Source organism: Ursus arctos, unplaced genomic scaffold, assembly GCF_023065955.2.
Source record: "Ursus arctos isolate Adak ecotype North America unplaced genomic scaffold, UrsArc2.0 scaffold_8, whole genome shotgun sequence".
Taxonomy (NCBI): Eukaryota; Metazoa; Chordata; class Mammalia; order Carnivora; family Ursidae; genus Ursus; species Ursus arctos.
Window position 1 is genome coordinate 34,458,266 of NW_026623100.1, and position 16,495 is coordinate 34,474,760.

Genomic DNA, 16,495 nt, shown 5'->3' on the forward strand with positions numbered 1-16,495 from the left:
AAAATAAAGAAGGATCTGGAAATCAGACGGTTGGCTGACCCTAAAGCAGTGGCTGTCTGAGGGGCAGGAGATTTTTTGATCTCAATAACCTAGACATTTGTTTTAATAGCCTTATATAGGGATGCCTGGTGGCTCAATTGGTTAAGTGTCTGCTTTCGGCTCAGGTCACGATCCCAGGGTCTGGGATTGAGTCCTGCATCAGGCTCCTTGAAGCCTGCTTCTCCCTCTCCCTCTCCCTCTGCTCCCTCTGCCTGATGCTCCCCCTGCTTGTGCTCTCTCTCTGTCTCTCTGAGAAATAAATAAAATCTTTTTTAAGAAATAGCCTTACATAGGCCCTTCAAAGTGTGGGAGTTGAAATGGAGTCTTCTGCCTGAAGCTGGGAACTTGTGCAAAAGGATGGGCCGTGGGTCTGGGGTGTGTGTGTGTGTGTGTGTGTGTGTGTGTCCCCTTAAAGATGCAGAACGATAACCTCTCAGTTTTAGAATGCAAATGTATCTTACTTGTGGTTCTGTAAAGTGCACACTAGGAAAAGTGGTCAGTGTGGAAGTACTTAGGAACCTGCAGAAGGAAACTCAAATCCTCTCTGGCAGGTGGAGCCCTCAGCCCAGTCCTCACAGGATTCCCTCAGGTAAATGCAATGTCCCCATGAGCTCACAATCCAAAATTACCCAAAACCCAAGGAATATTATTACTCAAGATTCCTTGAGGTTTTCCAATACATATGGAAAGCACAGAGACCAAACATTAGATAAGGAAGTCAGGCCCAGTCAGGAGTTCCTGTGTTCTCTCCACAGTTAGCAATGGCTGTTACGTACATGGAAGGTTCTCCAAATACCATCATTTCTCCTATAATATGTGTTCCTACTGCATTATGGAATTTTGGCCCCACAAAAATAACAGGACTCATGGGGGACACGAGTTGAGAGCAGCACATTGAAAACTGTGCAGTCGAATAAAACATACCACTAAAAAAATTAATAATAAACTCAGTAAAAATTCCACCATTTTAAGCATATTAAGCCCCTAATTTAAATTATGCTACAGTAAATACACCACTGTGCCTTGATTTGTAAAAATAGACACACGAAGTTTCCTGGTGCCGTGAGTGTGATGTAGCACCGTGGTTTGGAGTTACGGAGACAGGACGGAAGGAAGGACATTCCTGGGACAAAGTGTCACGACACCAGAGGTGGATGGCTGTGACTCATTGTCTTGTTATTCCTTCTGCACCAGCTTAAAATAGGAATCCAGCTTCTGCTGTTTTGCCAGGTTCTTCTTTTCATAACAAAAAAGACTGTTGGTGTGGCTCTAAGTAAGACCGAACGCCGTGGAAGTGCTACTCTGCTGCTCGTGGCCTTAGAGCCTTTTCTTCAATCCATGGCGCACGCCTCTAACCCTCTTGAAAGCAAATGGTGGCTCCCATTCAGTTCCATGCTCCTTTCTTTTCGTTCTTCAGTGTGGCCTCTGATGAAGCTCAGTGTGGGCACCTTCACTCGCATTGGTCTCACGATGCCCCGTCTTCTCTCATCTCCTCACAAGCTGCTCCTCCACACGTGTAAGCCTCTCCTCCTTCACCCAGTCCCTGGGCTCTTATGACCAGGACACGCACTCGTGTTGAGGAGGCCATAGTAAATGCTCTCATGAGGAAAAGCACAGAGGCTCAGGAGCACGGTGTACACTGGCATTGAACCAGGGTGGATGCAAGTGAGAAAACGGATGTGGTGTGTGGGGCTTTGTGTTTCCCTCCCAGGTCACTGATGGCAGCCGGGCAACATCTCACGTTCACCCGATGCTACTCAGCGGCACCAAACATAATCCCCTCACACTTCAAAAAGGTTAATGTAATGTTATATGTTATATGATTTTTACCACACAAAAAGTTATTATATTTATATTTTATATATTTATTTATATTTTATATATGTATATATATCACCTTCTCCTTTATCTCATGAAAAATCAAATTTTGAGGTAACATGATCTCACAGTTTACTGATTTTATGCCCAGTTTACCTACCACATATGAACAAATTCACGTATTACACGCCTGTATTGCAACAAAAGGGACTGTGCAGGTCAACTTCAAATTTTCAGGAAGCCTTTTTTTTTTTTTTACAGATTTTATTTATTTATTTGACAGAGATAGAGACAGCCAGCGAGAGAGGGAACACAAGCAGGGGGAGTGGGAGAGGAAGAAGCAGGCTTCCAGCAGAGGAGCCTGATGCAGGGCTCAATCCCAGAACGCTGGGATCACGCCCTGAGCCAAAGGCAGACGCTTAACCGCTGTGCCACCCAGGCGCCCCTAGGGAAGTCTTATCAGAAATTCAGTTTGGGACACAATGCTTGGAAAGTGGATTCTTGAACTACACGCAAGTGAATTGACTTGGAGGCTGGGGTTAGGGAATAGAATGGGGTATAGATGTGTCCAGTAAAGTACTGTAATTAATATAAATTCAGCCTATGACCCTAAAGAGAGCCTCATGATTCATCTAAGTGTCACAACCGACGCTCAGCGGTTGGCACTAGTAGCGTATTAACTACTAAAGAAGCATCTATGTGGACGATCGAGAGACAGGAGATCAGCCCTGAGTCTGGTATCACCGGGATGCTTATTGGAGGGGCAGGGAAGTTTAGAATAGTGAGGAATGCTTCCTTTACATTTTCCTCCATAGGAAAGCACGCCCGTCCTTCCCAGAAATAGTGACTGAGTAACAAGCACTGGGCCACATGTCAGGAGACAAAAGCTGGCCAAGTACGCCCATGTCTTCTGGAGACTGAGGTTCAGTGCGGAAGAAAGATGCAAACACAGTTCATTGCGTTAACTGCCAAGGGTGCCGACCGTGAAGGCTAAGATCTGTGTCCCTAGCTCCCAGGGACCTGTGTGGCTGGGACTGCTTCAGGGCTGGGCCCAAGAGTCCAGGCATGGCCAGCTCTGCACACAGTGAGCACGAATGCTCACTAGAGAAAGCCAGAGAGTGCCTGCGAGCAGAGCTGCGAGTTTCCTCCAGAAACAGTTCTGTGTCTTCCCCAACACACTGCCATGGGGGCTATGGAGACCCCATAGTTCCTGACAATCACGCAGGGGACACCATAATTTTTAGACTGAGACCTTTTTGAAGCCAGTGTTTCCAATCAGCCATAAGCAACTCTCAACCAGAATGTCTGGCCTGAAGCAGCAACATGCCCCCACATATCTAGTTGAGGATAGCATTGTTAGAAATAAGCTAACTCAGAATTCTCAAAGCGTGGTCCATGGACCAGGAGCGGAAGCATCATGAGAATTCATTAGAAATGCAAAGACCCAGGGGCGCCTGGGTGGCTCAGTCGGTTAAGCGTCTGCCTTTGGCTCAGGTCATGATCTTGGGGTCCTGGGATCGAGCCCCACATCGGGCTCCCTGCTCAGCAGGAAGCCTGCTTCTCCCTCTCCCTGTGCTTGCTGCTCCCCCTGCTGTGCTCTCTCTGACTCTCTTTCAAATAAATAAATAAATAAAATCTTTAAAAATAAAAAATAAATAAGTGGAGCATCTAGTGAGCCAGTGTGGCTACCATCTGGGAAAAGGAAGAGGCGCCTGTGTTAAAAACTGGGTAGATTGCATTCTGCATTCCATTGCACGGGGCGGCAGCAGTAAAGTTAGCAAGGGCAAACAGAGTGGCAAAGATCAGAACATACAAATTAGGAGCAAAACTTGAATACTTCTGGACGAAAAAAAAAACAAGCAAAATAAACTCACCAGGTGCTTTATTTCACCTTAACATTTTATAAAATTAATTTTAAAAGAGAGCATTAGAGAGACCTAAACAGGTGAACTTGATTCATAAATTCAGAGCAAATTTCCCAGGTATCAAAGAGGACCTGGGTATATCTGATCTTCCGACTGTGTTCATGCCACGCCAGCTCTTTCTCCACATCGTCATTACCATGTCCAATAGCCAGACTCAGGGGTGTATGCAAGACTGTAATTTGTTTTGACTCAATGAGAAGTTGCCAGTAAGACTTCAGTTTAATAAGATTCTACCTGATCTTTTCTTTCCTTTATCCAGACAACAGTCTTTGTCAAATCTGGCCCTATCTCATGTCTCTCTAAACAAACATGGCTAAAACAGATGAGAGGGGCGTAGGGGCATTTCTCCCAATTCACAGCAGAGACAGTTTCAAGAAATTCCCAGATAGCAAAGAGACACAAATAGAATTCAGAAGTCCACATTCTATCTCATTTTTCTTATCCCCTCCACCACACCAGTCCAACCATCAATGCGGAAGGATCTCTAGGGCAGTTCTCCCAAGGAAGTAAATGGTCACCTTCTGCCCATTCAAAATATCCAAGCTAAAGATGCTAGTAAGTGGAAAAGTGGTGCTGGCCTCTGGAGGAGAAGTACAAAAAGTGTCCCCAGATTTACCCTCCATCCTGCCATTCAGTTCCACCATGTTATCCTATAAATATGTTCATTGAGCGGTGTTCTCCTTTTAAACATTTTATTATTAAGGAGCTCTTTGATCTTACCATCTTCTGTTTTTCCCTCCTAATGGGGAAAGATCTGATGAGCCCACTCACAACAAAGAGGAATCTCCCAGAACCTTCTAAGAAGGGAAGTAAGCCAAATCAAGCCTATGCTTGGCAGTGCTCAATGCTGATTCCAGCGCATTCTAGTTAGAAATAAACACTTGCTAGTCATACTAGTTGGAAGCAAAGAACTGTTGAATTCATCTGTTAATTATAATTAAAAGTGCTACAAAAGACGCTGAGTTCTATGAGATCCCATAAAGGGGAACTTGCCTGGACTGTGAGGTCAAGGGGCGACATCTTTGAGGGAAGGTGTGTTTACTGGTGATCTCTCTGGGTTGATGAGTCAATGAGTTGGTGTTAACCTGGTTATGTGCAGGCACAGGGAAAAAGCAGGGTGGGATAGAAACCATTTAGTCTACAAGTGAGAAGCAGCAGGGTGCATGGAAGGAGCAGGAAGGTGACCAGCAGGCTGAAGTGCAGAAAGTGAAGGGGAGAGTGAAGAAGGGTGGGGTGGAAAGGTGGGGGCCACATCACGCAGGCCGGGTGGAGGTGGGGCAGTTGGCGTTTTATCCTGTGGGTCCCGGGCCCGTCTGTGTAGCAAGGCTCCAGTGGTACCGCAGGCTCGAGAGCGACACGGGGTGTTGCCCAACTGCTCTCCTAGGCATGGGCTCTGGCCCTCTGAGGGTTGGGGTGGAGATGGCTGACGTGTCCCCATGCTCAGAGCATTCCTTTGGGTGGCCCGTGTGCTGGTCTTGGCACAGGCATTTGGCTCACTCACAGACAGCCAGTCTAGCTTCATGACTTGGAATAATCATGTAATGACTTCAGCGTCGCCTGTCTGGGTCATTCTTTGAAACGCTCTCCTGCTGTCCCAAGGGAGGACTGGTAGTGGTGGAGCTTGAAGCAATAGGAAGGCTTCCTCCTCATTCCTGCTCAGTACCACCAGGCACCCAACTAGTAAGGCCAGATTACGGGTGCCTCATCCTATTTTCCTGAGCATGGTGGCATTTTTCCAGAAGCTCAGGTGCCCATTTACAGTGTGTCAGCATGGAACCTGGATTACAAATTAGTCCACCTTTGATTAATACTCGATACATTGTGTATTTTGGCATTGTCTTGTGGGTCCCCCTTGGGACATAGCTGGAATTAGAATTCAGTAAACTCAAGAAGTGACCCTGAATGGCAACCACAGTTGGGTTGGTTTGAATGGTAGGCCACTTGGTGCTGCACTTCCTGGCTGATGTCACGTGCATACACATATGTGATGAGACATCCTGCTGCTGACAGCCTTGAAGTCCCTGGCCACTCTCAAGCCTCCTGACCACTGTATGAGCACCGGCCTCCTATCTTACTTGTGGAAACCACCACGCATAGTCATTAGTGTATCAGTATATGCAGGGGGTTAAATGAAACCTTCGTTAAAGGGGTAATAAAGGCAAGAGACAGAGAAAGGAGAAAAGAAAGAAAGGGAGGGGAGAATAATAATAATAATAATAATAATAATAATAATAGCGTGCACCATTTACTGAACACCCACTCTCTACCAGATGTTTTACAAACATTATTGCTCATCATGACTCTACAAGGTTACATCATTCCCATTTAACAGATTGGAACAGTAGAGCCCAGGGAGGTTCAAGGACTTGTCAGATCTTCACAATCAGAAAAAAGCAGGTCTGGGGTTCCCACTGGACAATGACACTATGCTTCCATGTGGTGAGGGAGGAAGCTGGCAGCGCTGTGAAGACAAGAGCCCAGCTGCTCTGCACGGAACCTCTACGTACCCAGCGTCCTTGCCATGCACACTGCCCACAGCACTTTTGTCAACATCTGTCTGTGTTTCCTCAGTATCCTGCTCTCCCTCTCACGCCCCTCCCAACCCTGCCCTAAGAGAAAAGATGCATGCCAGATTGGTGTCCCCAGCTCCTCACCTCTCCCTCCAGTTTCGGGCCATTTCCTGTTTTAAAATCATCCCTGCCTCTGGGGTGATAGGAAGTCAGCATTGGACAGTAATGGCCCGCCCCAGAGTTTCCCTTAAGGAATTCGGAGCCAGTGTTGAGTGGGTGAGCAAAATCATGGCTTCATGCTTTCCAAAGACCTTCAGCAGGCTTCCCACAGTGGCCAGGAAGTGGGGGCAGATGAAACGACAGCTTGAAAGCCCTGGAGGCCTTAACCTCTGCCTCTTAATTAATTGAATACCATCCTTTTAGATGGCTGGAGTGGCTGTTTCCTGGCTGGTGTTAATACAACCTCAAGTCAGCAGCCTGTCTCAACATACAGAGATGATCTCACAGATCATGGCAGTGTGGGTGACAGCAGTGGGGATCGGAGCCCGATGAGGTCCCCAAATCATCCAATCACGGAGACATGTGTTCAGGAGGGAGAGGTGAGGAAGACCTTGATGCCTACTAGGCAGCCAGGTCAGCAGCCAGGCGAGCTCTCCAACTAGAAGAGTAAGGATCTGGTCGGCCCTGTGGGCAGGGCCTGAGCACCCAGGCCAAAGTGAGCCCGGCCAGCCCTGGCACGAGGACATCAAGAGATATAGAATGACCTTTGTATTTACCAGAATTCTCTAAGGAAAAGACTGCATGTAGGGGACCCAACATTCTTTTTTTTTTTTTTAAAGATTTTATTTATTTATTTGACAGAGATAGAGACAGCCAGCGAGAGAGGGAACACAAGCAGGGGGAGTGGGAGAGGAAGAAGCAGGCTCATAGCGGAGGAGCCTGATGTGGGGCTCGATCCCGGAACGCCGGGATCATGCCCTGAGCCGAAGGCAGACGCTTAACCGCTGTGCCACCCAGGCGCCCCGGGACCCAACATTCTAATAAGCTTGGGGTGACAGGAGGGAGCCTCGAGGGGCATGGTGGAGTCGCAGTAGATAATGGCCAAGCTGCTTTGTAAAAGGCTCTAAATTAAATTACTGCAAGGGCTTTCCTTGTATGCGCGAGGCGTGCCAACTGGGGACAAGCAGGAGGAGAAGCTGCTCACGGTCACCCAACTGTCCTCCTCCCGTGTGTCATTCATCCTCTCATTGGTTAGAAGGGGTTCCAGATTGCTTTCCCGGCCCCGAGCGTCTGCATCTCTCTCTTGTTCAGCACCGATGATGGGGAAGTTGCAGAATACACTCTTATAATACTGTAATGTCAATCTTTGTACCCCTTGAGAGTCAGAGCCCTAAAAGAAATCCCTGGTTACCCCTCTTTTGCTGCCCTCTGTCAAGAACTGGTCTGCCTGACCATCACACCCTCCCTCCTTGGGCAGGTACCATCTGGGGCCAGTGGCAGTTAACAAGACTGCCAACGGCCTGAGTGTGGTGCATGCCTGACTCATCTCTGCAGCACCGTCTTCTCTTCTGTTGTGCATAGTCCTTTGTCACGTGTGTAGATGTTTGGCTGGGTAGATAAATGATTTCATGCATGAATAACTGGGTGACTATATGAGTGAATACATTTGTGAGATAGCTACCTGGGTAATGAGAAATGAAAGATGAAACTGTCACTTGTGGAACATTTTTTTCTCTACATAAAACAGATACAATTGAAAACACAACCCCCAGTCTGGATCAGGCTCTAACTAACTGAGCTATTCGGCCCAGAAAGACACATCATGGCATTGACTCAGCCTTTCTTGCGTGGGCCCATCACGGTGGTAATTATGGCCACACTACCAAGGCCCTTCTGGAGAACAGGCCTCTTAGAAAGCAGGTGGCTGGAGATTTCCACTGACTTGTTCTGTTTTTTTTCTTTTCAGATTATCAAGGAGGTCCCTCCACCCCCAGCTGAGGAGAGTGAGGTAAGTGACCAGAGCGGGGTGCAGCCAGATGGAGAGGGTGGTAAGGTGGAGCAGAGAGCTGGCTGGGCTGGCCCGGGACTCAGGCCCCTGAAAAGCAGAGCTAAGTCAGGCCCAGGCCCCCACACATCGGAGGGAGAAGGGAGGGAAGTCTTGGGTCCTTTCCAAATCAAGGATGAACAGGAACTGAACGGAACTGGCCGCCACAGACAGAAGGGTTTGGGAGGGTTTCCTACCTGCAAAGATAAAATCTGAGATGCAAACATAGATATTTTTATTTAAATTTTATTTTATATTTTATCCATACAATTTTCTCCTCTACCATAGACACTTTAGGTTTCTCTTTTCCCTGCAGAGACGTATGCTTCGTGTATGTAGATCAGGGCAAGGCTGATACATTCTCCAAAGAATTAGTGATTCTAGGAACAGCCTGATGCTATGGTAGTCCGTTTTTCTTTCCTTGAAAACAATGTTACTGAAAGATTTGCCAGGCAGTAATAAAAATATATTGGGGGGCTGGGGGGGTGCCAATATCCTGATCTTGCTCTCAAATCCTCATCATTTAAAGGAAGAGAAACCGTCTTAGACTCTGCCATAAACTGGACCGCAGGCAGTTCTGGTGCAAGCATGGGCTGGGGCACAATCTGGTGGAGGCACTAAAGGCTAACGGTGAGAAGGAGCATCCCTGGGCAGGAGTGCCAGGTCAGGAGCTTTCCTCATCCTCTGATCACTCCCAGAGCAACAGGCCTCCCTGGATGCATCACTCACCAATTTAGAAGCCAGGGTACAGGTCTGAAAACTTAGTGGGATCCAAAGACATAGGGGTGAGGATTCAAGTTCATTGCCCTCAACCCCTAAAGTCTATTGTATGCAAACTGAGCATAAGCCCCTCATCACTCCTCTTCCCAATGCCGTTGTCAAGTTTCTTGCATAAGGAGAGAAGAATGATTGAATTTACCATTCCAGGGGTCTGTTATATCCTGAACCATATGCTCGTAAGCCAAGGGATTTAATAGCTGCAATCAATTAAAGCACATATTGTTGGAATGCAAACTTTCTGCCCAGAAATCAAGGGAGGAAATTACATTGCTTCGCAAAGAGGAGGGAGGGAAAAAACCCTCTTTACATCCACAAAAGCCTTTTCTTAATCCTTCAAGAGAAAGAAAGCACCGTGGCAAGTTCCACGGATTCCAGTTTGGCTGTGTTTCCCTCGTGTGCAGCTGTCTCATACACCCAGAGGAAAACAGGGCAAGAAGCTTTCGCTTGATGAAGTTGCTCTGTTTGCCCTGAGGTGAAGAATGTTCCCTCCCTTCGTTATGTTCAGTTGGAGGAGCTGCTGCCCTTTCTTCTGGTGCTGACCCTGCATTTGCCTTTGGAAGGCGACCTGGCAGCCACTGTGGTCAATATGCACCAGGGGACTTAGGTACCAGACTGTGGGGTGTGAGTTGCACAACGCCACCTAGTTTCATTAACTATTTTCATAGAAGTCATACTTCCACGTGAAGAAGGCAGATCTGGTTTCTGAAACAGAAGGACAACCTTGGGATACTTGAGATCTAAAGGGTTGTGTTAGACATGAAGGAGCTTCTGGGCTGGCTGGGGCAGGGTGCAGGCTGCACTGATCACTTAGCATGTGTGTTGGCCCTGATAATTCCTTGGCCTGGTGAGTTAAGCAGCCCAAATCTCCTTCCTAATGTTTCAGCAGAAAAATAATAAAGAAATCTCACAGGAACAGATAACATAATTTAGCCCTACAAAGGATCTTACCTAGTGCCCTGAAAATCATAGTCTGAATCTAGACTTCTAGAACCTTCTCTACTCCAGCTTTCTCCATTCAAATCCCACCAGTCCTTCAGGCACAGCTCATGTGCTACTATCTCCAGAAAACACACTGGAATTCCTCCCATCAGCACTAATCTCTCATTTCTCCCTTCTCTGCGTTCCAGGGTATTTTACTGACCTTTTCTTCTACGTCAATGTTTAAGATCATTAGCTACTTGAAGGTCAGGATCTATATCTCACTAATCTTGGACTTATCCCCAAAGAGCTTAACACAACGTCTAACACTCAATTAATGGCTCTATGAAGTCAAACACTCTGCCATATATGTGAACAAGTTCAGCATTAATTATCCAAACTTTCATCAGTTCTATAAGCCTCATATCCTAAGGGAGACAGATCTACTACTTAAATAGCCAAACGTAGAATGAACACAACTTTATAATGAGCTCTCAGTGGTCCTCTTTAAGAGGGAATATCGAAATGCATAGTTTAAAAAAGCAGGACTTTTTGAGATTTCATGCAACCAACAGTGATCCTTCTGTATAAAGAGAAGACAAAGAAAAATGACTTTTTTCAAGACCTCAGGAAAAGCAAGAAAGCTCAATTGTAACAACTAAGAGGGGTATTTCCTGGGTTGAGAGTCTTCTCTAACTGGCAGCAGAGTGAGGAATCCTTACAAAGTCTCTAGGTCCTCCGAATTATGGTCAGTGTAAGGGGGGATCCAATCATGTGGTACTTCATCTGATGGCTTAGTTCTGAGTCACCTTCCATGGACTTTGTGGCTATGCTTGTTTGGGAGGAGGAGGGATGCCTACTGAAGGCGTTGACGTGGGTGGGCATACGATTCATAAGCCCCTGGCTTTGAATAATGAACTTATTTCCAGGTTCATTATCATGCTCACTCATCCTAACCATTTCTCTGGGGCAAGAACTTTTTAGATGAGAAAACCGAGCTATGAGAAAATCATATAACTTGTCTAGGACCAGGCAAGTTGAACTGCTTCATGGCTATGTCTCCAAGGACAGCCGGAGTCGCCCCCACGCTGGAGGGCTGAAGAGCCAAGTGACTGCCAGGCATCTTTTTTCCACTGGACATTACATACACACACACACACACACACACACACACACACACACACACACACACGTATGCTCCAAGCATCAGCCCTAGAACAGGCCCAGAATTCAGTATCCTCTATTTCAGTAGTTTAAAAAAGAACATCACCACTAAAAAAGGAAATACTCTCTTCTTCATTGATGAATACAGGACAATCATGGTGCTGTCCTTAATTATTGTGTGTGCACGTGAACAGATATGATACGGGGTCATGATATGTGAAATGCAACTCCGAATGGGGCCATCTTCGCTCAGCTGGGATTTTTGGTATTTACCAAGAGAAGTGTCGTTGGACTTTTCTGACTTGTCAGTTCACTCTTAGGAATTCATCTCCAAGACTGACCTTGAGGGTGACCTCTCTGGCTTATCCCCAAAGACCTCAGATGAGACAGTACAGCCAGTTCTGCTCTGGGTTCTGCCCTCCAGAGCCTCGTGGGCCTGGGAGTGTCAGTGGCCTTGGTCCTTTACTTACGTCGTCACCCTCACAAAGCATACTCTTCTATAAATGTAGACATTCTCGGTGGCAGATTCATTCTTTTTGCTCTCTTTATTTTTTTCAAAATATAACACTGGGCTGGCAAGCCGTGGGGGCTCAGCTCCAGTTGCTTGAGTGAGTAAACGAAGGAACAGACAAATAAAGGGCCCTTGTTTGTGGCGAGATAGGGCTTCTCCTCAGGGCTGAAGATGGGTTCTCCTTCAACCAAATGGTAAATGCAACTGTCTCCTTGGACTCGATTCTGCTTCACTTATGTTCTCCTTTGTGTAGAGAGTTGCGACTGGTGCCCGCCTTGCAGTGAATTGGGGGCGGGCGGCCTAATTTGGCCCCCATAGAGCCTTGAATTCTATGGGGAATCGGGGAGTTCTTCACAGAATAGCTTCCATTCCAGCGACATTCTAAAAGAGCCGTAGAAGCAGCGGAGGACGGATGCTCTGAGCACGCAGAGCCCTGAAGGGTGAAGCGTGGAGTTGTACAAAACCCTGGCATGATTAGGAAGATGGTGAAATTCAGTGTCTAAGGGCAGCACAGGACTAGCCCAGTTATGGGCGAAACCAAACGTGCGTGTCAGGCTCGGTGTTCTGGAACTCTCTTCCTGGAGCAGGGCCGCCCGAGGACCAGCCGCTCAGAAGAGGCGTCTGCCGTCTGAGTAACGTGCTGCCATTCGTTTTACCCACGCACAGCCAACTAGATGTCTGAGGCCACCGCATCCTTTAAGATTTAAACATAACTTCCCCTGATGGGAAACCAGCATCCCTCCCTAATCTCTGCGGTTTCTCCAAACACCACTGACTCCTCCTTCTTGCTTCAGCCATATCTCATCTTCTTCATCTGTCAAGCACCATCTTGCAAACCTGATTCCTACACTCCCCCCACCCCACCAAGGCACCACAGGCATAAGACCATCTACATAGGGGCTTGAAAAGGTTTAAAAGTACAGGGGTACACAACTAATGAATCATCAAGCCTTACATCGGAAACCGGGGATGTACTGTATGGTGACTAACATAATATAATAAAAAATCATTTAAAAAAAAAAAATAAAATAAAAGTACAGGGGTGAGTTACAGCGCAGGCCAGCATCCTTGTCATTCCTGCTCCTGGGAGGTGCCTGAGGCCCTCTGCTCAGGTGGGCCCGGGCAGTCTGCGGACAGCTCGCATCCACTCTCTCCCGCCCATCCTCTGCTGACTGCCCGCAAACCCCCCGTCCCTACTACTTTGCTCCGGCAGAGCAATTTGGCTTATCCAGTCTGTCCCTTAATAATTGCAAAGGATCTGTGTCCTGGTAGGTCTTCCTCACCCGCCACATCCTTGAAGGGCAGTGTGACGGGGGCTCCCCAATTTGATGTAGAGATTCGCTTCCGGTGCTGCTGATGTTCTTAGTGGCATTGCTGGGGACTGTGATTTTACTCCATCAGTTTGGGGCCAAATGAAAAGACACATCAAAGATTCCCTCCTCTTCTGAAGATTGCAAAACCCTCTAGTCTCTAGAATGTGTAAACAGAGCCATGGTAACTGCAGGGAAATTCTGACTCCCGTCGGTCAAACCCTGGGCCTTTGTGTTGTCTTTGCTGTTGTTTGAGTTTGGCAGGCAAGCTCGGGTCAGGGGATTACACGGCAGGCTTGGTGGAGCAGAGCGAAGCCCTGGCATTTCCTGTTGTGGGAAGGCCGGCCCCTGCTGCACATGCTCACATGCTCGGCAGAGCAGAGACCAGAGCCCGCAGCTAGTCCGTGGCGGGAGGGACGACGTGAGGAAGGGCAGCTCCGGCTGCAGACAGGGGGAAGGTCCCTGGACAAGGCATCAGGGAACAGGACCAGAGCCTCGACTCTGTTCATTTCTCCGTTCATTTCTCCAGATCTGACTGTACAATGAAAAGGCTCCAGTAAATGGTCTCCAGTGTTCGTACTCCTGTTCTTTAAAAAAAAAAAAAAAAAAAAAAAAAAATCAGGAGACTCCTAAGACCATTTCAGTTCCCTGTTGAATAAATCGGCTTTAGTCCTGGAGTTTCTTATGTTCTTGGTGCTGCTATGTTCATTTTTGGGTGATATTATTTCATTTCTCTCCTTTGGAAAACTGCATGAGACCAGCCGTGAAGCCGTATTTCATATATGACACACAGACACCCACCTCTAGGGATAGTTTAACCGTATGTGTAAGATACCGAAGGCTTTTGGTTTAACATCCTAAGCCTTCTGAAATTCTCTCACAGGGTAAAATACTGTGAACTGATATTGGGGCTCTTTGGTTTTATCATTTTATCATGTCTTACAGTCATAAAGCGTCAAAATGAGCAGGGACAAGGGGGGAAGGAGAAAAGTAGCATTTATTTGATAGCAGCAAATGCCTGGAAAAGCAAAACCTGAAGGACAAAACCCAGAACTTTGTTGACACTGAGAAACAAACGAGAGTAAGGTTCCCTGGGCTCAAATGCAGTTCTGCCACCCATGAGCAGGGCGACCTGAGTCCCCAAACCCGCTCTATTCCTCCTCCCTAACGTGGACGTAATAGCGTCCCTACCGGGCTGCCCGCCGTGAGGTTAAAAGGTTAGTGCACGTAGAGCACTTGGAAGAGTGTCTGACACATGCATGTAAAGGCTTCGTAATTCAGCTGTGGTTATCGCAAACTCGGTACCTGTTTATCGACCACCTCCTGTGCACCAGGCTCCGTACAAGACCTAGAATACAAGGGCAACAGAATCCACTCTGTGCTCAGGGCTCACAGTCCCCTGGTGAAGAAGGACAGATCTGTTTTAAAAAGACAGAGACCAACCCAAGTATCAGCTGCCAAGATGTTGCAAATCCCCCCATCTGCTGTGATCATGTCCTTTAAGGTCTATAAAATGTTTTAAATTTATTAAAAAGATGCCTGCCCGTCCCAAGCGCAGCAAGTCACCCAGAGAGTCTTAATGCATTAATGTGTTATCGCTTTGCTGCATCATCTCTGGATCTCTGTCCTGCTGACGACTTGTCCTTGTCGGTTCCTTGCCTCCTGCATGGGATGCCCCTTTCCGCACACTGATAGAACTATCCCCACCTAGGACTCCACTCCGAGTCCTTGACTCCCTGGTACCACCAACACAGGCTGTGGGAAGCAGGCTTGTTCTGGGCAATTGCAGCCTCTTGGGCGTATTCTTCTGCTTTGCAGAGACTCCTTTTTCAACTTCCGATTTTTTACCCAGGAGGGAAATCACTCCACCACCCTATAGTCCCTCTGTGACTGTAGATGGTGATATTTTTCTCCCCTCAACAGGAATAATTTTGGTGCCAAGATAAGGAGCAGTTTTGCTAATTATCCTTCCCTTTTCCATCCATAAAGTTACAAGTTCCTCTTGTTTTCTCCCTTCATCTTAAAGAATACAGTAAGCGCTAACTTCGGTCACTGGGCAAAGCTGCAGGCACTGAGTTAACTGCTTTATTTGAATCATTTCATCTCATTTGTTTGTAAATTCAACAGATAATTCTTAGGTACCTCCCACATGCTAGGTGCCACTCAAAAAGCTAAAAATGCAATGGTAAACATGACAAATAAACAGAAGCTTCCATGGAACCCTTACATTCCAGCCTGGAGAGACCAACAGTAAATACATATCAAGCCATGTTAGGATCCATTATGGAAACTGAAACAGATTGATGGGATGAAGAGACTGGGCCTACTGTAGAAGGATGTCCAGAGAAGGCCTCTCGAGGAGTGATAGGAAGGAGCCAGCCAGGAGAAGAGCAGGGGGGAAGCATTCCTGGGCAGGGGGACAGCTTGTGCGCAGGCCTCGAGACAGGAATGTGCTCAGTGTCTGAGGGACAGAGAGAGGGCAAGCAGGCTGGAGTGCAGGGAGGCAGAGTGTGGTAAGGAAGAAGGCTGGAGAGGTGAGCTAAGGCCAGAGCTTGCAGAGCAGAGCTGGGGTCGAGATTCTCTGCTGCCCGGTGGAGAACAGACTGTAGACGAGCAGTTCGGCAGGGAGGCCGGCTAGGTGGCTACTATAGTATCTTGGAGAAAGTGTAGGGGACTTGGGACCAATGGTGTGGGGTGGGGTTGGAGGTGGGGGTGGAGAAGTCACAGATTTGGGGTCTTTTAGAAGTAAGGTCAACAGAATTTGCTGGCAAACTGAGATGAATCGGGGGAGGGACGGTGGGGGAGAGAGAAGATTCAAGAGGGGCTCCAGACAGTGGGGAAACTGGAGGAGGAGCAGTTTAAGGTGAGGATGTGGGGAGACTCCTCTTGGATGTGGTATTCTTGAGATGGTTAGTAGTCCCTTGAGAGGAGACATCAATGTCAAGTCAACGTTTGGGTTCAGAGGAGTCGGGGATGAAGAGATAAACACGCAAGTCGTCGGCACACGGATGGAATTAGATGAAATACCCTATGAAGGGGTAGAGATGCACAAGGGAACGGGTCCCAGGATTGTGCCAGCACCCAACCAGGTCGTTCTGCTTTTACCCCCACTTTACAGATAAGAAGATAAGCTCAGATGGGTAAGATGACTTGCCCCAAGGAAGGCCCCAGGGGTAACCCAGGCAGTTGACTCCCATCACTTTGCCAAAGTGGACGTGTACATAGACCAGTTGTGCTTCGCTTCCTTCACGTATGACACTCTTTCTGCAGGAAGAAGATGATGACGGTCTGCCCAAGAAAAAGTGGCCTACCGTAGATGCCTCTTACTATGGTGGGCGGGGCGTTGGAGGCATTAAAAGGATGGAGGTAAGAACACAGCTTCATGTACTCACATCAGTGTGCCAGCCACCAGATAAAACTGGTGAAAACTCATACTTGAGGTCTGATGGGGATGGGGATTATATAAGGCATCAGAT

General features: G+C 47.5%; 1 protein-coding gene across 2 annotated transcripts in view; it reads left to right on the top strand.

Annotated features, from left to right (window-relative positions):
• Positions 1-16,495, top strand: part of ANTXR1 (ANTXR cell adhesion molecule 1) — a 213,204-nt gene that overhangs the window by 137,072 nt on the left and 59,637 nt on the right. For both annotated transcript variants that reach the window (XM_026484155.4, XM_044377552.3), the window contains exons 14-15: positions 8,259-8,300; positions 16,290-16,385. In XM_026484155.4, coding sequence (XP_026339940.2) covers positions 8,259-8,300; positions 16,290-16,385 — 138 coding nt within the window. The remainder of the gene's footprint in view (positions 1-8,258; positions 8,301-16,289; positions 16,386-16,495) is intronic.